The 21,302-nt window shown below is 49.9% G+C and overlaps 3 protein-coding genes across 5 annotated transcripts in view; 2 read left to right on the top strand and 1 right to left on the bottom strand.

Annotated features, from left to right (window-relative positions):
* Nucleotides 1–1,764: 1,764 nt before the first annotated feature.
* Nucleotides 1,765–8,532, top strand: PPP1R14D (protein phosphatase 1 regulatory inhibitor subunit 14D). Its single transcript, XM_084776546.1, has 4 exons — nt 1,765–2,259; nt 7,681–7,764; nt 7,977–8,009; nt 8,212–8,532. The coding sequence occupies exons 1-4, from the start codon at nt 1,999–2,001 to the stop codon at nt 8,275–8,277; spliced, it is 444 nt and encodes a 147-aa protein (XP_084632672.1). The 5' UTR covers nt 1,765–1,998; the 3' UTR covers nt 8,278–8,532.
* A 1,435-nt stretch (nt 8,533–9,967) lies between these two features.
* Nucleotides 9,968–16,781, bottom strand: ZFYVE19 (zinc finger FYVE-type containing 19). 3 transcript variants are annotated; one of them, XM_084776556.1, is made up of 11 exons: nt 16,719–16,781; nt 14,994–15,115; nt 14,791–14,841; nt 14,358–14,476; nt 14,116–14,261; nt 13,650–13,758; nt 11,570–11,779; nt 11,088–11,167; nt 10,702–10,800; nt 10,477–10,604; nt 9,968–10,389 (listed from the first exon to the last, which is right to left on the bottom strand). In XM_084776556.1, exons 1-11 carry the CDS (start codon nt 16,746–16,748, stop codon nt 10,311–10,313), a joined length of 1,173 nt encoding a protein of 390 aa, XP_084632682.1. In that variant the 5' UTR covers nt 16,749–16,781; the 3' UTR covers nt 9,968–10,310. The 3 variants fall into 3 exon arrangements, with proteins under 3 accessions (XP_084632682.1, XP_084632683.1, XP_084632681.1); XM_084776557.1 differs by lacking the exon at nt 16,719–16,781 and adding an exon at nt 16,516–16,707 and having other exon boundaries at nt 10,477–10,577; XM_084776555.1 differs by lacking the exon at nt 16,719–16,781 and adding an exon at nt 16,516–16,707.
* An 85-nt stretch (nt 16,782–16,866) lies between these two features.
* The window catches only part of DNAJC17 (DnaJ heat shock protein family (Hsp40) member C17), a 33,424-nt gene continuing 28,988 nt past the window's right edge, over nt 16,867–21,302 (top strand). Inside the window, exon 1 of the mRNA XM_084776558.1 lies at nt 16,867–17,026. Within this exon, the coding sequence (XP_084632684.1) occupies nt 16,949–17,026 (78 nt within the window). The 5' untranslated portion in view covers nt 16,867–16,948. The remainder of the gene's footprint in view (nt 17,027–21,302) is intronic.

A 21,302-nucleotide genomic window follows, 5' to 3' on the forward strand; every position in this document is an offset into this window, starting at 1 on the left:
ACACACCTGTAACCCAACACTCTTATCAGTGACTTGGACACAGAGATAGGAGATTCACCCAGATCACAGGCCAGCTGGCTGGGAGTAGATAGCGCCCCAGAAACAGCATGGGGGGGAGGAAGTGGGGGGAATGAAGTGGGGGTGCTGCTTCAGTAACAAGGAGGGAGGAAGGGAGCTAGCTGTTCCGTGACCTCCACACATATGCTGTGGTGTGTGCTCACCTGCACTTGCCCACAATAATAAATATTTTTTAGCTTAGCAGGTACAAGACCCAAAGTTTAATTGGTTATTGATCAGTGGTAGAGCTCCCTCAGCACACACAGCGACACACACAACAAATGACACCGCATGACTGGACAATCATTTCAAGAGAACTAAAGCCAAAAATGATGGTGGGAGTTGAGAGTTAGTTACATCTGGACAAGGGAGAAAAAAAAAATCTTTCTTTTCTTCATTTGTTTATCTTCTGAGCTGTTAATTAAAAAGAAAAACAGAACAAACCAAACTCTGTATAGTTCTGGCTGTCCTGGACTCACTAGGTAAACCAGGCTGGCCTCTAACTCACAGTGATCCACCTGCCTCTGCCTCCTGAGTACTGGGATTAAAGGCATGTGCCACCATCACCCGGCCTTATTTTGTTTTTTCTTTCTTTCTTTCTTTTTTTCTTAAGGTTTCAAAGGTACTTTATTTTTCTTCAATATGCCATATTTTAATGAATACATGATTCCTTGACCTTGCATCACTTATTTGTTTGTTTGTTTGTTTGTTTTTTCAAGACAGAGTTTCTCTGTGTAGCCTTGACTGTCCTAGACTCATTTTGTAGACCAGGCTGGCCTCAAACTCACAGAGATCTGCCTGCCTCTGCCTCCCAAGTGCTGGGATTAAAGACGTGTGCCGCCACCACCACCCAGCTCATCTGGGCATCACTTATAAGTTGGTTTGGAAACATTTCCTTGATTATTATAGCAGCTGGCATGACTACTGATCTCTCCGTTCCTTTGGGGTGACTCTGCCAACAGGGGACAGTTCCATTTTTCTTTTCTTTCTTTTTCTTTTTTTCTTTTCTTTTTGTTTTGTTTTGTTTTTGTTTTTCAAGACAGGGTCTCGAACTCACAGTAATCCTCCTGCATTGAGTGCTGGGATTATAGGTGTGTGCCACTTAAAAGGTTTTTTTTTTTATAAGGGATTGAATAGATGAAAATACTCTGTTTTCAGACGGCAAGCTTGTTTACAAATCTGAGTCTTAACACCTGTGTGGAGTTAGGTCGGCTGGGGTTGCTTGTGTCAGGAAGAAGCAGACTCCAGCGGGTCACATGACAGTAAACATGGCTTCCAAGATTAAGAATGGGCCGTTTAGGCCAGACAGCATAAATTTGCCTTTACCAATCACAGCAGCAGAACCGATAGCAGACACACCCAGACTCGGGGCACAGGGCCCACAGAGTCAGAGGTAGCCTTCTGCCAACTCTTTCCCACGGCCTGGGATTGCCCTTGGAGGTGCCTCACTCTGAGAAGGAATCCTACTTCTGCAGGCACCAGAACTGTCTGGCCACTGCTGCTCAGGCCTGCAATGGACCTGGATCTGGGTCCAAGAGCCTTCAGGTGAATGATTCCAGCTGTGCGTGAAATACAGGTGGGAGCTCCCTGCCCCCAACAGGAGTCCAGGCTCCTTCCTTCCTCCTCTCAAGGCCTGGCAGCCCTTGACCTTTGCTTGGTTGAGGTTTATGTGACTGTGGGCCCCAGCAGCTGACGAAAGGCTGGGGATACAGCTCTGAATGCCACTGGCTGGCAGAGAGAAGCCAGGAGACTCATTCCCAGCACTAAACAAAGGCCTACTGATCTTTGACCCCTGCCCCTCCCAAGCGCCTTGGCCCTCTTCCCGCCTCCTTTCTTCCTTGCGGGCCTCTCCCTCCCGCCGTTCTCTGTCCCCTCATTTTCCTCTGTGCTCTTGCCTGGCCTGGCACTTTCCCCCAGCTCCTTGCCCAGTCCTGTCTTTCCATGCTCTCTTCAAGCCCTGCTCCCTGTACATCTCCCAACCCTGACACGGACAACCCAGACAAGAAGGTCCGCTGGGCTGCTGAGGAGAGGAGGAGGAGGACTTCATCCACAGATTCAGAATCTAAGAGTCACTTGGACGTTTCTAAGTTGCCCCGGTCCCGGAGACCCAGCCGGCTGACGGTGAAGTACGACCGCGGTCATCTGCAGCGCTGGCTGGAGATGGAGCAGTGGATAGACACCCAGCTTCAGGGACTCTTCCAGGTAGGTAGCGCGGCAGCGACGACGGAGGCTGCTGGAGACTGTGGACCTGCGCTTCCAGAGGAGCCGGAGGGCTGGTGTGAGATGCTCTCACGGAGCGTGGGCCTCCTTCAGATGGAAGACAAGTCTCAACCATGTCTTTATCCTCTTTGTGCCACGTGAAAAGGCCTTTTTCCATTTATGGAAATTGCCTAGACTCGATTTCTGGGGCTATCCATGCCTGATGTATCTGTTTGCTAAGACTTTCTGAGATTTAAACGACAGCTGAAGGGTCAATGCTTGGCCAGTCTATGTTGCTTTGTTTTATGTCTCTTCAGTGTGCATCCATACCACATTGTCCAGTACTGTCCCTATCAGTACTGTGGCTATTAGCCTTACATGAATTAAGATGAAATGAGATTTAAAATTTAAGTCCCAGCCGGGTACTGGTTGCGCACGTCTTTAATCCCAGCACTTGGGAGGCAGAGGCAGGCGGATCTCTACGTGTTAGAGTCTAAAAGAGAGGGTTCCAGGACAGCCAAGGCTACCCGGAGAAAACCTGTCTCAAACAAAAGAAAACAAATTTAAGTCCCATATCACATAGCCATGGTTAAAGCGCTGACTGTCTCGTGTACCACATTGCCAGCAGACGTGGGCCAACCCCACTGTCTCGGAATGGGCATGCAGACGTAGACAGACCAGCCAAGGGAAAGCGCTGTCAGCAGGGCCTCAGCTGGCTTTGCCTGTGTGGCTCTCACTGCCTTTCTTCAGCCTCAGCCTGGGCAAGGATGGGTCTAGTCCTTGGGCGCAGGAAGGGGTACTCTGTTAGACTCTTGTCACTTCTGATCTCAGAGTGACTGCTCCACCAAGAATGAGATTTTGACCTCTTCACAGTGCCTCAGCCACAGGGCAAGCCTGGACATGCATTGCTAGATTCGACCCTCCCCACTAACTCCGTTGGGTAGGTGCCGTCTTACAGCTTAGGCTTGGAGAGCCAGCCCCTTGGGTACTGCTTATGCCCAGCTTTGGCACTGCGCTCCCACCATGGCACTGGCTCATGGTGGCACATTGCTACAGGAGGGTAGGGCAGAAGCTGGAGGGTCAAGATTTCAGTCACCCTCAGCTACCTAGTGAACTCAAGGCCACCTGGGATACCTAAGTGACTTGTTCAACGTCACGCAGCTGGGAGCTGTAGTTTGAGCCCTGGCTGGAGAACTTGGGTACTTGTGTTTGAACAGCCAATGAGAATTAAAATCTACCAAAATGGGTTCAAGCACTGGCCAGTTATAAATAAGCCCCACGGCTGGTCCCTGGAGACCCTCAGGGGGCCTGGAGAGATGGCTCAGTGGGTAAGAGCACTGGCTGCTCTTCTCAGCAGCCACATGACAATTCAAGACTGTCTGTAGCTCTGGTTCCAGGCAATCCAACACCCTGACACAGACATACATGCAGGCAAAACACCAATGCACATGAAATAAAAATAAATGTAGCCGGGCGTGGTGGTGCACGCCTTTAATCCCAGCACTCGGGAGGCAGAGGCAGGTGGATTGCTGTGAGTTTGAGGCCAGCCTGGTCTACAAAGTGAGTCCAGGACAGCCAGGGCTACACAGAGAAACCTTGTCTCAAAAAACAAAAACAAAAACAAAACAAACAAACATACATGAAAAAAGGGGTTGTTAGCCTACCTGCCTTCTTCCTCCCTTCTCCCTCCCTCCCTCTCTCCTGCCCCCTTCTTTCCTTCTTTAGGTCCTGTGTTCAGGCCTGTGATTCTCCAAAGTGAGGCTTCTCAGCTGTCCTCCTATGGGAAAAGGAAAGGATGCTGGATGGGGCGTGGTCCGTCTCTCAGCTCACAATAGCCTGTGACTGACTAGCACACACGTTGCTCTTGTCTGACAAATCATCCTTAGCCTACTTGTAGAGGGTAGAGAGATGCCTTGAGAGCTAAAGAGATAAACTCTATTCTTTTTTTTTCTCTTGGATTTTGGTTTAGGTTTTTTTGAGACAGGGTTTCTCTGTGTAGCCTTGGCTGTTTTGTAGAGCAGGCTGGCCTTGAACTCACGGTGAGCCACCTGCTTCTGCCTCCCCGAGTGCTGGGATCCTGCCGAAAGGTAAACTTTCTTGGCCCATACCCACTCTGGTTTTGCAGGGCGCCACCAGCCACCCACACTTTACTACTTCTGGTTCCTCCACACTGGCTGTGTTTCCACTTCAAAGTGTTTCTGGTGCGCTTGAATGAAAAGTCTCATATTTCAGACACCTCAGGGCAAGTCCCGCCAAGCAACAGAGGAAGGAAGAACCTTATTTTACAAGGGGAAGAAGGGAGGAGGCTGTATAGTAATATGCCCATAATACTGGAAAACAAGGTGTGTGGAGGGCTGCTCCCAGGCGATGACTGGCGTAAAATGCCTGTAGTTGCCATGGCAGTTGTCCAAAGGCACCAGCAGGAAGCAGCTAAGTGCCTGGGAAGCTCCAGGAGGCTGGGCATCTAGACTAGCTTACCCAGCTCTGGCTCTGTCTTCACAGGGCTGACCTCTACTCCTCTGTCCTGCCTACCTTACCCTGTGGCACCACTGGGGATGGCTACAGGGATGGCCGCTTGTTTAGTTTAATGGTGTTCAACCTGCCTTCCTCAGGGAACCAATGACCCCCTGGGTTTGTAGCTTCGCCTAGGGTCTATGAGGAAATAAATCTGGGGGTGTACACAGTCTGGGGACCCTGACCCACTTGCTCTCTCAAAGTAGTCTGAGGATTTGGCTTCTAGGCAGGGACTTAGTCAGCTGCACATTTAAGGAGACTCCTGCTTAACAACCAGTCCATACACTATCTTTTGTTTGTTTGTCTGTTTTGGTTTTTTCGAGACAGGGTCTCTCTGTGTTAGCCTTGGCTGTCCTGGACTTGCTTTGAAGACCAGGCTGGCCTCAAACTCACAGCAATCCACCTGTCCCTGCCTCCTGAGTGCTGGGATTAAAGGCGTGCGCCATCACTGCCCAGCTTTATTATTTTTATTATTATTGTTATTATTATTACTATGGGATATACTGAAGGTTACGCCTCATGCATATGAGCCAAAACCAGCACTTTACCTCTAAACTCCATCTGCTTTTATCCATCTATCTGTGCTATGTTGGTTTTTTTTGAGATAGGATCTAATGTAGCCAAGACTGGCTTTCAAACTCTCTACGGTACTGAGAATGGTCTTGAACTCCTGACCCTCCAATCTCCAGCTCCTGGGTGCTGGATTACAGGCCTGGATCCTCATGCCTGGGTTCTGAGGTACTTGGGGGTAAACCTGGAGCCTGTGCACATTCCTGGCCAGCCCTTTGTCCAGTCTTTAACTTCTTATTTTGAGAAAGAGGCTCGCTAAATTCTCCAGACTGCCTCATTGATCTTCTGATCTTCCTGGCTCAGTCTTCCTGAGGGCTAACATGTCAAGCATGTACTACATGCCTAAGGTTCATTTGGATTTCCTTATCTTCTATTTTTCTTATTTCCCTACTGGATACTCGATAGTGGTGTGTGTGTGTGTGTGTGTGTGTGTGTGTGTGTGTGTGTGTGTGTGTGTGTGCGCGCGCGCGCGCACGCGCGCACAAGCTTCAGCTTTCACTCCTCAGGGAGATGCCTTTTTTTTTTTTAATTAATTTTTATGAGTCTGGAGAAATGGCTGAGTTTAAGCTTGCTTGTTGTTCTTTCAGAGGACCCAGGTTCAGTTCCCAACACTCACATGGCTGCTTATAACTATCCATATAACTTCAGTTCTTGGAGACGAGGCACAGTCCTCTGACCTCTGCAGACACCATGGTGTACACACATGCAGACAAAGCATTCATATACATAAAATACAATTAATACATTTGAAAATATTAATATCTATTTGTTTTGGTTTTTCAAGACAGGATTTCTCTGTGTAGCCTTGACTGTCTTGGACTCGCTTTGTAGACCAGGCTGGCCTCGAATTCACAGTGTCTTCTTGCCTCTGCCTCCCAAGTGCTGGGATTAAAGGCATTACTTTTTATTTTATTTGTAGGATTGTTTTACCTTCATTCATACTTATGTACCACAGGCATATGCCCAAAGATACTAAGAGAGAGATAGACAGATCCTGGAGTTATAGGAGTTTGTGGGCTGCTTCCTCTGTAGGAACAGCAGTTTCACCTAATCACCGGGCTATCTTTCCAGCCCATATCTGTCCATATCTTGTATGTTTGAGACAGGGTCTCTCCCTGGGACTTCATGTTTGCTGATTAGGCAAGGCTGGCAGACCAGCCAGTTCCAGGGGGTCCTCCTAGCTCTGCCTCACCTCCTAGCTCTGCCTCACCTCCTAGCTCTGCCTCAGCTCTGGGATTACAGACACTTCTCCCGGGTCAGCCTCTTATGTGGCTTCTGGGGATCCATCTCAGGCCCTCATGCTTGTGTAGAAAGCTCTTTAGATACTCTATCTTCTCACCTTCTGTACTGTTTGAAGCAGTCGTGTGTAGCCTAGGCTAGCCTCAAACCTTCTGTGGAACCAAGGATGATCTTAAACTTTTGATCTTCCTGCCTTGACTCTTGAGTGCTGGGATTACAGGCATGTTCTATCCTGCCTGCTATTTTTGTTTCTCCAAAATTATTGTTATTGTGTGTGCGATTTGTGTCTGAATGTGTGCACTCATATCATCATGTACATTTAGAGATCAGAGGACAACATTCAGAGAACTGGCCTTTTCCTCCCACTGTGGGATCTGGGGATCACATTGAAGTCATCAGCCTTGTGTGGTGAATGCCTTTATCTGCTGAGCTTCCCCAACCCCCTCAAAATAGGATCTCACTGTGCAGCACTGGCTAACCTAGAATTCATTATGTAGATCAGACTGGTCTTGAATGCAGAGAAGGGTCTGCCTTCTGAGTGCTGGGACCAGTGGTGTGTGCCACCAAGACTGACCTTGGCTTTGTTTGTTTGTTTTGTTTAAAGAGGAGAAGAAAGGCAGGCAGTGGTGGTGCACACCTTTAATCCCAGCACTTGGGAGGCAGAGGCAGGTGGGTTGCTGTGAGTTTGAGGCCAGCCTGGTCTACAAAGTGAGTTCAGGACAGTCAAGGCTACACAGAGAAACCCTTCTCAAAATAAATAAATAAATGAAAGAAGAAAACCAATAGTTATTTTGAGTAAGCTGAGGATGAGATCAATATGGAGATCAGCTGATGAAGGTAGAGATGGCAAGTCCCTGACAGTGACCGCCATTCTATTTTGTTTTATGTTTTTTTTTTTTTTTTTGGTTTTTTGAGACAGGGTCTCTCTGTGTAGCCTTGGCTGTCCTGGACTCGGTCTGTAGACCAGGCTGGCCTTGAACTCACAGCGATCCGCCTGCCTCTGCCTCCTGAGTGGTGGGATTAAAGGCCTGTGCCACCACCGCCCGGCAATGACCGCCATTCTAGAACAAGCATTCAGACCCCTGTGCTACTCTCAACCAGGGTCAAGACGATCCTTCTGAGCCTGAGATTGATCTGGAAGCTCTCATGGAATTGTCCACCGAAGAGCAGAGGACTCAGCTGGAGGTAGGGTGGGAAGCTGGGGCCTGGAAGCTTGTCTTGGAGCCTAGGGCCTGCTTCCTTGCATAGCATGAAAAGCACCAACTCTTGGCAGCACACTAACTAGCAAGATAACTGCCAGCTGCCAAGAATCAGCTGACAGGGCCGGGTTCTTGGGAGACTGATGGGGCTTGTGAGGAAGTGCCGTGGCTCAGTTCACCTTGCTTTCTTTTACCCAGGCCATTCTCCAAGACTGCCCCCGTGACAGAGAGGTAAGGCATATAATGCTCCTGCTTTAGCAGGAGGCTTAAAGGGGTGGCTCCGACAAATAAAGAGCGGCATTTGAGAGGAAAGCCTGGCTCTTGATCACTCTTCCCTTTTCTTGCTCTGGGGGAAAAGTTGGAAGACAGAATAAGGAGGGCAGCATAGTGACTGTGATTTCCTGTCTTGATCCCACTGCTTTTCCTCCCTCAGCCTTTTATCTCCGAGCTGCTCAGTCAACTCAAGAGACTTCGGAGACTCAGCAGGCCTTTGAAATAGTCCTGGAGATACCATCTTCTGTGGCCTCAGCACTTCCAGGATACAGGACCCGGATACACACTTCTGACCTGGATACTGGCTGAAAGGTCTTCAGTACAGACAAGGGATGCAGAAGGCAAAGAGAGACACATGTATAGCCCAAGTGTGTATGTAGACAGCTGGGCTCTTTCAGCTGTGCTGCCTGGGAGTCTATTGTGGCTGTTGCCTAATGCTTTCCTTGACAGGCAGGATAAAACCTTTGGGAGCCCAGCTAAATGGAGTGTGGCGTGTATCTATGCTGGGGGACGGGTGAGGGAAAGTGATGTCTTGGAAGACCAACATTCTAAGTCATTTGGCTGTACCCACCATCCATCCAGCTGTCCAGCCACCTACCAGCCTCATCCCCACAGGCATTGGAATCCAAAGATGGAGATCACAACTTGGCTTAAAGGAGACTGGAATAGTGAGGCCTAAGGCCATGTGGCTGATGCTTACAGTATCCTGGTATCACCAAGAGGGGCCTAACTGGCAAAGACAAGTTTTGAATTCCACCAAGGAGGCAACAGGAAACAGCTCACTGCATCTGAAGCATCCAAGGAGGTTGATCCTTCCTCCACTCAGTGTAGCAGCAATCTTTAGATGGTACTCTCTTCTTGGATTAGTTCCTGCCAGGTCAGGAAGGCAAGAAGCAGAGGACATACAGAGAAGTGAAAGGGAGTGTCAGGGCTTGGGCCAAGTTGTAGGAAGACAGCCACTGGGTCTTTGAGGTAGGCATGTTGGGACAGGAGGTAGGTCCTCTGAGGTAGGCTGGAAGCAGGGTATGTATGCAGTTTCTATATGCATTGCTTAAGGACTAGAGAGACAGAAAGCCATCCTGGAAGGGTCTTACAGCTGAGGTGAGCTGTGCTGAGTGGAAGGCACAGTTCACAAAGGTGACTATTCATATTTGAGCTAGGCCTCCAGGATGTGGGACATTCCTTGCTAGGAGATTAAAGATAGCTCAAGCTTTTTGTGAATGCCCAGGAGTCTGCTTCTAACCTACTGAGGGATTTGTCTGTTTTCTGAGACAGGGATTTTTTGTTTTGTGTGTGTGTGTGTGTGTGTGTGTGTGTGTGTGTGTGTGTGTGTGTGTAATAGTCCTGGCTATCTTGGACTTGATTTCAGATTAGGCTGATCTCCAAACTCCCAGAGATCACCTGCCTCTGCATCTCCAAAACTGGGATTAAAGGCATTCGACACCACACCCAGCAACCTGCTGTGTTCTTAGCAGGTCTCACATGCCCCAGGCTCAGGGGCCATGGGTTCTGGGTACAGATGGTGTTGAGTGCCTGGAGGTATAAGTCAGTGGTAGGGCACATGCTTAGCATATATGAGGATGCGGGTTCAATCCCTAGCACTACCAGAAACAAACACACAAATGAAAAGGTTCAGGACTGAGGAATGTAGGTCAGTGGTAGAGCCCTTCTCTAGCATGTTCGAGACCCTTCATTCAATAAATCCCCAGCATAGGAAAGAAAGTGCTGGGTGTGGTGGTGCACGCCTTTATTCCCAGCACTCGGGAGGCAGAGGCAGGCCTATCACTGGGCGTTCAAGGCCAGCCAGTCTACAAAGCAAGTCCAGGACAAGGCTACACAAAAAGAAACCAGGACAGAGAAACTCTGTCTCGAAAAACAAAACAAAGAAAAGAAAAAGAAAGAAGGAAAAAAAAATCTGAGGCCAATGACTCAACAACATATTTCATTAGATCCACTATAGGCCAGGGCTGGACCTGGGACCAGGTTCAATGTTCATTCCAGGTTCAGTCTGTAAAACCAATGTGAGGCCAGCCCCTTAGAGAAGGGCCTGGCTGCTCCTTTCATCTGGCTTCTCTAGTTGTTATCTTCAACGGACTCTTTCTTCCTTCCAGGGACCATGAAGCTCACAAAAGGGCGTGTTTTCCATCAGCAGAGAGGGATCTGCTATCCCACTGATGGCCTGAGACTGGGCCCAGGTGGCCATCCCAGCCTGCTGGCTGCATGTGGCACTGCCACCTCAGGGGATCATCAGGGTTGTCCTCAGTGTTCTCGGCCAGGAGGGCGGAGGTGGTAGGCAGAAGTCTGATGCTCTTTAAGATCGAAGTTATCATGGCCCTCCCTGTGGAGCAAAGGGGCGGATGGCAGTGATCTTGGCAACCCTCAATCCAAGATCACTCTCCCCTCAGAACATTGTTCCAGCACCCACCGGAAGCACCGAGCACAGTAGAGGTCTCCATCACAGCCAGCACAGCGCAGGGTAGCATCCTCATTGCAGATGCAGCACCAGGGGAGCTCTTCTTCCTCAGCCTGGGGCCCAGGATGCAGAAACTGGGGCTTAGGAAGAGAGGAATGGGGAAGTGGAGCAGCGAGCCAGGCGGTAGGCTGGCTGTGGGGAGGTGGGCGATGGAGGCCTGTGGGAGGCCTTTCTCACCTCGGTCTCTGCCCTGCGGGGTTGGGCCCTCGGTCTGGGAGCTGGTTCCACAGGGATGTTAAAGCCACTTGCTTCATCTAGGGCAGCTTCTTCAGTGAGCTGTGAACAGGGAAGAGAGAACTACTTCCTGCTCTAGGCCCAGGCTCCCCTCCCAGCATTTCTGTTTTGTGGCCTTAGCTTCTCAGCTCTTCGCCCTTTAATCCCTGGCCATGCCTGCATTTCCTGTCTATCTTAAGGCTCCAGGAAGAAGGACCCTGGCTGGAAGGGGAGCTGCAGAGTGATCACTCACGGGGCTCAGGAGCAGAGCTGGGGAATGAGACCAGACAGCTGCTGCAACAGTGAGCCACGAGGCAGAACAAGGGCGACTGGGGGGATAACAAGGCTACCTGCTGCATGACTCTCTGGACGGCCGTCTCTTCATCCTCATCTTCATCACTGTCTGGGAGGCGATAGTCCTGGAGGGTCACTTGAGTGAGGGGGCAGGAACAGAGGAAGGAGTAGGTGAGAGATGTTAATGAACAGCTTTCTCTTGCCTTCTAAGTGTTGCTTCCCTGGGGGCACTTATTTCTGAGTTGAGAATCAAGCTGCTGTGCCTCCCTACCTCAACTCTGCAAGGCTGGACCATCAGCCCTGACAGTAGAGGGTAGCTTGAGAAGCATTAGCACCTGAGGAGGCTGAAGGTTCCACTGCCCCATTATAGCTGCCTCAGAGCCTGCATTCTCTGCTCTGCCCATCGTACCTCACTCATGGCGCTGCATAGCACATGACATATCATTTGGCACAGAGACCCTCAGTATCTGCTTTAGCACTGTCAGGAAGCAGGCCCTGGCCACAGGGACTGAGTGAGGAGGCTGGCTAGAGCCTTTACCTCTGTCAGGGTCCCGTCCCTGCAGTACAGCCAACCGTTTGGCAAGAGCCAGGATCCGTTCCTGCCTGGTGTTCTCCTCCCGTAGCTCAACAGCTGCTTCAGCCAGCAGCTTGCTCTTCTCTTCCTCCGCGGACTGGCTGGCCTGCCCATGGGAATTTGTGTACTGGTACTTTGTACCTCCTTTGTTGAGGTCATTCTGGAGGGGGGCAGCTGGAAGGGGTAACGCAGTTAGGAAAGCAGAAGAATTCCAAGATCTCATCCCAGAAGCCACTGAACCCATTTCTCAAATATTCTTTAACCATACATTATTGATTTTTGCTCAGTACTGGGCTTATATTATAAACAAAATTACACCAGGTGGTGGTGTACACTTTTAATACCATCACTTGGGAGGCAGAGTCAGTTGGATCTCTGAGTTCCAGGCCAGCCAGGGCGATAGAGAGAAACCCTGTTTAGAAAAAAACAAAATAGGGCTGGAGAGATGGCTCAGAGGTTAAGAGCACTGGATGTTCTTCCAAAGGTCCTGAGTTCAATTCCCAGAAACCACATGGTGGCTCACAACAATCTGTAATGAGATCTGGTGCCCTCTTCTATAGCGCAGTTATATATGGAGGAAAAACACTGTATACATAATAAATAAATAATTCTTAAAAAAAAAAAAAGAAAAAACAAAATAAAATAAAAGTACTATTTCTTCCCCCTTTTCCAATAGAAAATAATTTGGGTATAGAATCCAGGCTGGCCTAGAAGTCTTGATCTTGCCTCATAGTTCCTAGAATTACATGTGTGTACAATCATGCATGGCAAAACTAGCAATTTTAGTTGTGTCTTTCAGATGCATCAACCTCCACTCACCTAGTTAATATAGGGTGGTTATTCTATGGCCCTAAAGAATCAGAATATGGGAGGCTGAGACTTAGCTAACCTCTGCCTTTCAGGGCTGGAATTAACATTTTCTGGGAGCAGCAGGGAGGGGTCATGAAGTCTTGGTTTTATTGGAGTGGATGTGGCTCTGCCGTGGTCACCTTTAGTCTAGAGCTTCAGGGCAGGCATGACAGTGTATGCCTAGAATGACAGCAGTTGGAAGGTGGAGACAGGAGTTGAAGGTCATGGGAAGTTTGAGACCAGCTTGGGCTACATGAGGGCTTGTCTCACGAAATAGAGCAAAGAAAGACAAAAGTAGCTTCATGTTGAGGGCTCATCCTTGCCAGTTGCCATGGCCACGTTCTCTAAGCTTACCAAGTCTGTTTCTTTAGTTATACATAAGGACGATGGCTCATAGGCCAGACCAGGGAGGACAGCCACGGAGACTATGTCTACACAGCAGATTATCAACCCTAGTTCTACGGACACACTTAAGGGGACAATTCTTTTCAGGTGGTGGAGAGCTGGCATCTGTACAATAGCATAGCATGCCCAGAAGCACCCCTGACTGCCACCTAGCAGATGCCAGCAGTATCTGTGAACTGTGATAGCAAAAATGCCTTTAAACATTTCTAAAAGTGCCCCGAGGGTAAAAATCATCCCTACTTAGAGCTACTGCTCTGGAGCCTTCATATTCACTGTCCAAGGATCTTCCATGATGCCGGGAACACTGCACAACATGTCCTAGCCTTATGCTGTCCACAATGTAGCCCATAGCTCATGCGCAATAGTTGAAATGTGACTGGTGAGAGGAGGCAACTGAATCTTTTAATTTAAGCCTCTTCCTCATTTTCAGTGTACTCACTGCAGACAATATTCACTAAGTACTTATGAGCCAAGAACAGTCCCAATCACTTACTGTATTATTTCATTTATTCCTCATGACTTTTCCCAGGAGATGGAATTTTAGCACACAGAGCTTGAGTTTGCAGATGGGAAAGATTTAGATAGGTGAAGAAACTCCTGCAGATGGTGGAAGTGGATTTCACCATCTGATTATAGAACCAGTGTGAGGCCCACCCTGGCTCCCTTTGCAGCAAGCACTCATAAACAGAAGTTCCTTAGGGTTGACTATTCTGTGACTTATGTTCCCCTTCCAAAAGCATGGGCAGCAGAGGCAGGGTATGACTTGGGAGGAGCCACATGGACAGGTTACCTGGGCCTCTTTGTTCCCAGCTTTCATCAATAGCCACCTCAGCTGCCAGCTGTGTCAGCAGATCCTGTGTCTGCTGGGCCTGGGTCCTGGCATCTGGTGCCTGGTGTGCCTGTGCAGAGGAGGGAGCCTCAGTGGGGAAGAGGGGTATGAGGAAGGTCACAGGAGGAGTCCAGAAGAGGTTTGAGTCAGGGATGGATGCTGAAGAGTTCAAAGCTCAGGGAAAGGAGTGAATTCAAGTCCACAGAGGTGAGTAGGTCTGGAAGCTCCCAGCAGGACTGAGTATCCACTCTTTGCTGACACACTCAGGCCTGGCACTTGGTCTTTGGCTTGGGGGCAGGCCTAAGGCTCAGGAGGTAGGGGTGGGAGGCTTTCCCAACTCCTGCAAAGCACACGATCAGACATGTATCTGGGCTTCTGTAGGGTGCTTGCCCTAGGAAACCCTTCTCTCCCAAGCCATCACACTCACCGGCCTCACGGTGTGAGAAGGTGGCACTCTGCCCTGCAATACTGCAAGCCGATCCTCCATCTCCTGTGTGGAAGGGATGGGGCCCTGGATTTCGTCCTTCAGTGCAGCTAGCCGTGCCTCTATCTCTGCTTGTGAGGGTACCGACTCTGAAGTTGGCAAGGAGAGGGTTTGTAAGGGCAGAGGAAGCTCGGTCCTCAGCCCTGACCCATGCCTCTCAGGGCCCCTGGCCCACTGGTACTCACTGGGCTTGTTTTCCTGACGGAGGCGTGCTAGGCGCTCAGCGATGGCTTGGTCTTGGTGGGTCAGGCCCTGGCTCTTGGAAGTGCTGGGCTTTTTCTTGGCCTCTAAGGCTGCCACACGCCTGGCAGGATATGAGGTAGAGACTCTTAAGGCAACTGGGACAACTAAAGGCACCCATTCAAATCAAACTGGGCCTCTAGAGGCCACATTCCATGGCCCGATCCAGCTGACCAGCTGTAGGGTATGCCTGACAGGGAAAGAGCTCCCGATGCCTTTTCTGAGAACAAATTAATGAGCTGCTTTCGGGGCCCAAGAGGGACACCAGGAGCCTGGAGGTGGGCGTTCTTTTTCCTCTGCACCCATTTGATCTGGGGTCTGGAAGGAGAGACCTCCCTTGTCCTTACCCACCCCACTTGTCTTCTTTTCAGTACTCACTTCTTATAGTTCTGAGGTGGCGACCACTTGGAGGCATTGTCAGAAGACCCTCTAGAGAGAGGACATTGGTGTCAGAAGTTCTGCCCTCCTACCCACCAGTGATTTGTACCCTAAATACCTCCCAGGCAGATCCTCAGCCATGGGGCACAAGGCCACAACGCACAAGAACTGTCCCAGAACCCTTGCGCATGCCCATCTCTCACCTGGTCAGGACTGTGTGGCACTGCTTGCAGACTTTCTGTTGAGTGTTGCCAGCTCGAGGAACCAGAGCAGTGAAGCTAAGACAGCCATTACAGAAGGCCCGGCCACAGTTCTTACAGCCGTACTATAAGAAACACAAAGCGGGAGGATCCGGCTCTTACCAGCTCTGTTGGCTCTTCTATGGGATTACCTAAGCACTCACAGAAAGAAGACCTTGGAGGTGTGACCAGAATTTTGGAGGAAGAAGAGCAGTGAGATTCCCTAGAGTCTAGGCAGAGATAGGTGCACAGGGTACACAGTTCCTTGCTTTCCAGAGACTTAGTCAAGTAGGAGAAAACTTCAGGCAAAACTCACATGCTTTCTACCATTTCTTACCACGGGGGTGTAGTGCAAAGACAAACAGGGCCCTGTGTGTCAGGTCACTGGCTAGTCAACAAAAGAGAGTCAGATGCAGACTCCATGCTTCCCGTGGTGGGAGGGTTGGCTCAGGACAGTTTGGTAACAATAGCTTCAAGCACTGAGCACTCTGTGTGTGCCAGGCACTAAGCCTGGACCTTAAAACTCATTATCGGATGTAACCATCATAATTTACACGGGTCATCATATTTAATCCTGATGCCCACCAATAATGTCTTAATTTTAGGGGCCAGAGAAATTATGTGAGTAGTTCAATTGAGGTCCTTCTTTGAATAAGGCAGCTGAAATTTGAACTCTGACACCAAAATGCATGTTTCTTAAGTACTCCAAGGCTATATACCGTGAATTCATCCCATTTACTTTCCATCAACTCCTTTATAGCTTGTTTACAAGGAGGGCCTGACTTGTGTGGGTTGAGAAGCCTTTTCCATTGTGGCCTGCGGGGGAGAGGAAGTATGGTACTAAAAGCCGGGTAAGGGCAGGCTTGTGGCTGAGGCAGGTTTCAGAGCAGAGGGTAATGGGCATGGTGTGATAGCACAGCGGTCACAGGGAATTAAAACACTGAGATGGAGGAAAGTGGAGGGGTGAGGATGTAGGAAGCAGATGCTCTACTTGGAGATAAAAACAGAAACAAAACAGAACAAAAGCATAGCTTTTGGAAACTGACAGTAGTACCCGTTATACGCTCTTTATAAATTTACAAGGTACTTTCAGCCCCAGCACCTCGCCAACGTCACCCGAAATCTTTCTAATTACACTGTTTCTCTGTGAGTGTGCGCGTATAGACAAGTGCATGTCACGGGATGTGTGTGGAGATCAGAGAATAACTCGCGGGAGTGCTCTCCTTCCGCCGTGTGGGTCCTGACGTTCGAACTGAGGTCATCGGGGTTAGCAGCAAGTGCCTTTACCCTCATCAGACCATCACCTTAACCCCGAAAGGGAATGGGCATCAGACCCACTTTCCAGAAATATGAACTGGGTTACTTCATCAAAACCACAATCCTGGAAAGAACCTGTCAAACTGGGTCTTTGCCCTGCGGGTCCAGCGCTCTCCCCTTCGCCCCGCGTCCTCCCTTGGCCCTCCAGCTCTCTGGGGAGAACACTCGCCTCCTTCTTGAAGAGGGTGAACTTGACAGCACAGCCGTAGCACCTGCTCTCCATAGCGGTTCTGGGCGCCGCAAGATAGGTAGGAGAGCCTCTCACCAGCTCAGCGCAGGCCTCTCAGACCCTCAGGATGTGGAGCCCAGCCCTACACGCCCACCGGCGCCAACCAACTGCGGCCCAGCGCGGGGAATTCTCTTTCCACTCACCACTGCGCCGGTGGCAGCGGAGTGGAGCATGCTGGGAGTCGTAGTTCATTCTTCGCGACGCGCCCCTCCGCAGTCAGACAGACCTGAGCCGGAACACGCCGATTCCCAGGGGGCTTAGCGCGCCGTTGGGCCGCCTCCGAGCTAGTACCGACCCACCCCCCCCCGCACCCCACCGCACTCACGCTCAGACTCCTGGGAGTTGTAGTGTTAATTCGGTCTAGGCCAGAACCATGGCGGTGACCAAAGAGCTCTTACAAATGGATCTGTACGCGCTGCTAGGCATTGAGGAGAAGGCGGCAGATAAAGAGGTGAGAACCCGAGAGACATGGCGTTTCTTCAGTCCTCGCGCTTGCCTCCGGCCTTCTAGGCGCCGCCCTGTACTGGACCGGGGAACGAGGAGGGGCGGGGGCCCGGCAATGACTAAAAAAGGGGGGGGGGGGGGCTCCGGGCATTTCCTGAAAGGTTTGAGGACCTCATTAGGGAAGGAGGCACTGAGGAACTGTGTGACTTCGCTGTCCCTGCTGTCACAGTGTGTGTGGAGACCGCTTCGAACCTGAGACCCAGGCTTCCTTTCTTGCGCCTGCGCAGCATGAGTTGCACGCTGACCGTCTTACCAGTGTCAGTCTCTAAACTTCAGGAAGAGCCCAGGAGTTCAAGTCAGCGTTCTAGGCTCTTCACTCCCTCAGCAGCCACCCCCTTCTTCCCTGGATTTGGCGTTGAGGCCTAGGACCTAGAACGATCGGTTTTCTTTTCCTCCTTTTAAGTCTCAGGTGGTCAGGTGTTGCTCTTCTCAGTGTGTGCTCCTTAGTGGGATCAGGAGGTTAAAGCAGGTGGTGTGTAGTTCCACCTCTCACGTGCAGGTTAACGTGCCGGGGCTGAGACAGTGCAAGGTGTACTTAAGATTTTTATTTTGCGTCTTCTACTTCACAGAAGGCTTCTGTCTTCCCTGAGCTCATCTTAAAGAGTGTTCTTGCTCTTGACCCAAAATCACTTCCCAAGCCTCTGCTGTGCTTGGCAAGATGTGTGTCTACTGCTTTTTCTGCAGTGTGTATTTCACTGCTGATTACAAACCATGGTGATGCTAACACGTTTACAAACTTACCTCCTTTTAAACTTAAAAAGGGGGCTGGAGAGATGGCTCAGAGGTTAAGAGCACTGGATGCTCTTCCAGAGGTCCTGAGTTCAGTTCCCAGCAACCACATGGTAGCTCACAACCATCTACAATGGGATCAGTGTCCTCATATACATTAAATGAATAAAGAAATAAATCTTTTTTAAAAACTTAAAAAAGATTCTTGTAAGCTACAGGAAATCCATCCAAAACTACCCCCCAGGCTGAATGCCCTCCAGGTAAGTGCTGCCAATCAACAGCCTGAGTTTCCCACCTGTTGCCTGTCTCAGAGGGTGGGATTCCTCCCCCTTCCTCTAGTTTTGGGACTCCCCTCTTTTTTCCTTTAGGCAGAATATTTCATCGTGTGTGTGTGTTCACGCGTGTGCCCAAATTTCTTTATCCAATTCACCTGTCAGTGGACACTTTGCTTGATTGTGAATAAAGCTGCAGTTAGCGTGAGTGGATGGGAGATGGTGATTTTCCATGCAAATGTTCCTAATTTGGAGTCCATAGAAAGGCTTCAGGGGGCCTGGGACTGTAGCTCAGCTTGTAGGGTGCTTGCCTAGCATCCATGAAACCCTGGCTTGTTACCCTTATAAAATTGGGTGTGATGGCACACGCAGATAATCCCGGCACTTGGGAGGTAGTAGCAGGAGGGTCATGAGTTCAGTGTCACCTTTGACTATAATTTTTTTTTCAAGACAGGGTCTCTCTGTGTAGCCTTGGCTGTCCTGGACTCACTTTGTAGACCAGGCTGGCCTCGAACTCACAGTGATCCACCTGCCTCTGCCTCCCGAGTGCTGGGACTAAAGGCGTGCGCCACCACGCCCGGCTTGACTATAATGTTTAAGAAGACTCCAGAGACTTTGAAAAGCAAAGCAGACAGTAGAGACGGTGCTGAGTAACGGACTTGTGAGGAGGACGAAGACCAGGTCCCCTGATGTGTGGCTTGGGCCCATGCCCCTTCCGTTGTGTTTTTTTGTATAGTTCAATAACACTGAGGAACACCAGCACCACACTTAACTTCCATTAGTTCTTTCTCTGAATCACAAACCTGTGAGTCCACTTGCCTGTTGGAGCTCTCTAGTTGAATATTTTCACAGGGGTCTTTTTTTTTTTTTAAGATTTATTTATTTATGTACATAAGCACTCTATTGAATGTATGCCCGCATGACAGAAGAGAACATCAGATAGAAGAGGGAATCAGATCACATTATAGATGGCTGTGAGGCACCATGTGGTTGCTGGGAATTGAACACAGGACCTTTGGATGAGCAGTCACTGCTCTTAACCATTGTAGCCCCCTTCACAGGGGTCTTTAATATTTTTGCTTGTTTGCTTTTGTTTTTTGAGAGACAGGGTTTCTCTGTGTAGCCTTGGCTGTCCTTGTAGAGCAGTCTGGCCTAGAAATCACAGAGATCGGCCTGCCTCTGCCTCCCCAGTGCTGCGGTTACAGGCGGGCACCACCTTGTCTATCAAGGCCTTTGATCTTACAACATCCAAAAATGAACTTGAACTTTTTTTTTTTTTGCCTAAACTTGTTCTTTCATTGCAATTCTCTATCTTTGGTGTTTTGGTTTGCTTGTTTTTGTTTTTCTTCCCCAAGACAGGGTTTCTCTGTGTAGCTCTGGCTGTCCTGGAACTTACCTTGTAGACCAGCCTGGCCTCGGAACTTAGAGATCCACCTGCCTTCTGCCCCCAGGGGCGTGAGTTGTCAGGCTGTTAATCCATCTTGCTTCTACTTAAGGAATCCTTCGGAACTCAGTTTAGGGTTGAGGAGAGTCTTTTCCTGGCGTGCATGAAGCCCTGGATGTAGCCCTCAGCAGTCCATAAGGCAGGCTGTGCTGCACACCTGTAATCCCAGCATTTGGGAGGTAGAGGCGGGAAGGTCAGACGTTCAGGGTCCTGCTTCGCTATATAGCTAGTCTGAGATCAGCCTGGGGCAGAGGCTTTCTTAGTTTGCTTTCTGTTACCTTGGAAGACATCATGGCCAAAGGCAACCTGGGGAATACGGGGTCTGTTTGAGCTTAGTCTTCCAGGCAGCAGTCCATTGCTGAGGGAAGTCAGGGCGGTCACTGAAGCAGAGAGCCTAGGAGCATCGCTTACTGGCTCACTCCTTCTACTTGCTCAGTTTGCTTTAGCATACAACCCAGGACACCTGCCAAGGGATGGCATCTCCCGCAGTGGGCTGGGCACCTTCCACAGCAATCATTAATCAAGAAAATGACCAACAGGCTTGCCTCCAGGTCAATATAATGGGGACCTTTTCTCACTTGAGGCACCTTCTTCTCAGATGTCTCTAGCTTCGGTCCGATGGACGGTAAAAACTAACAACACAGAGACCCTATTTAAAAACACAAACGGGCTGGAGAGATGGCTCAGCGGTTAAGAGCACTGACTGCTCTTCCAGAGGTCATGAGTTCAATTCCCAGCACCCACATGGTGGCTCACAACCATCTATAATGAGATCTGACGTCCTCTTCTGGCCTGCAGGGGTACATGCAGGCAGAGCTCTGTATACATAATAAATAAATAAATAAAATCTTTAAAAAAAAAAACCACAAACAGCAGTGGAGGGGAGAGTAAGCAGGCACACACTGCTCTTCCAGAGACTCTGAGTTTGGGGCATCTGTAGCCGATCGCCTCTGCAGACGTCTGCACCCATAGCCTCACATACACCCGAGGACTCAGACATGTATTTTAAAAGGAACCCAGCTCAGTTTAATTGGCCCCCTCAGAGAGGTTTTGCCTGTTGTGCCTCAACCTCCATGCTGGATGTGAACCTCGGACTTTGCTAGGCTGGTGTCCTGTTGAGCTACGCCCAGTCTTTGCCTGTTACTCCCTTTTATAGCAGCTGGGTCCCCTCCTTTCCAGCACTTTATGTTGGTTTGCAGCTATCTTCAGTTCTGTCGTTATTTGCCTTATGCCCGACCCCTCTCTGTGCTCCTACCTCTGAGAAGCAGAGCTGCTTGATGAACTCACGGCAGTAGGAGTCCTAGTAAGTGGCAGGCATTTAGTAGGCTCTTAATATGTGGTGAGGGAATGAAAAAGCACTGTAGAGACCACTGTGCTGACCTCCAGCAGTCGGGGCTGCTCCCAGGCCTGCCTTTCTCCACTGTGGTGACCTCCAGCAGACAGGGCTGCTCCCAGGCCTGCCTTTCCCCACTGTGGTGATCTCCAGCAGTCAGGGCTGCTCCCAGGCCTGCCTTTCCCCACTGTGGTGACCTCCAGCAGTCGGGGCTGCTCTCAGGCCTGCCTTTCCCCAAATGTAAGATGGAGAATCAGGGTCAGTGGTGTGGTCAGAGGAGAAGAGTACTTGCTGCCAAACCCGATGACCTGAGTCCAATCCCAGGAACCTCATGGTGGAAGAACTGACTCCTGAAAGTTGTCCTCTGACCTTCACATGTGTACACACACACACACACACACACACACACACACACACGTAAACGTAATTTTTAAAAAAGATTTAT

This window comes from Acomys minous (genome assembly GCF_964271855.1).
Source record: "Acomys minous genome assembly, chromosome: 3".
NCBI classification, from domain to species: domain Eukaryota; kingdom Metazoa; phylum Chordata; class Mammalia; order Rodentia; family Muridae; genus Acomys; species Acomys minous.

Coding starts and splice junctions, on each gene's coding strand:
- ZFYVE19 (XM_084776555.1), bottom strand. CDS start 16,569: ATGGAGAGCAGGTGCTACGGCTGTGCTGTCAAGTTCACCCTCTTCAAG. Junction 13,759..14,115: donor CTTCTCACACCGTGAGGCCG/GTGAGTGTGATG, acceptor TCCTCTGCACAG/GCACACCAGGCACCAGATGC. Junction 10,801..11,087: donor TCCAGAGAGTCATGCAGCAG/GTAGCCTTGTTA, acceptor CCCTGTTCACAG/CTCACTGAAGAAGCTGCCCT.
- PPP1R14D (XM_084776546.1), top strand. CDS start 1,999: ATGCTCTCTTCAAGCCCTGCTCCCTGTACATCTCCCAACCCTGACACG. Junction 7,765..7,976: donor AGCAGAGGACTCAGCTGGAG/GTAGGGTGGGAA, acceptor TCTTTTACCCAG/GCCATTCTCCAAGACTGCCC. Junction 8,010..8,211: donor ACTGCCCCCGTGACAGAGAG/GTAAGGCATATA, acceptor TTCCTCCCTCAG/CCTTTTATCTCCGAGCTGCT.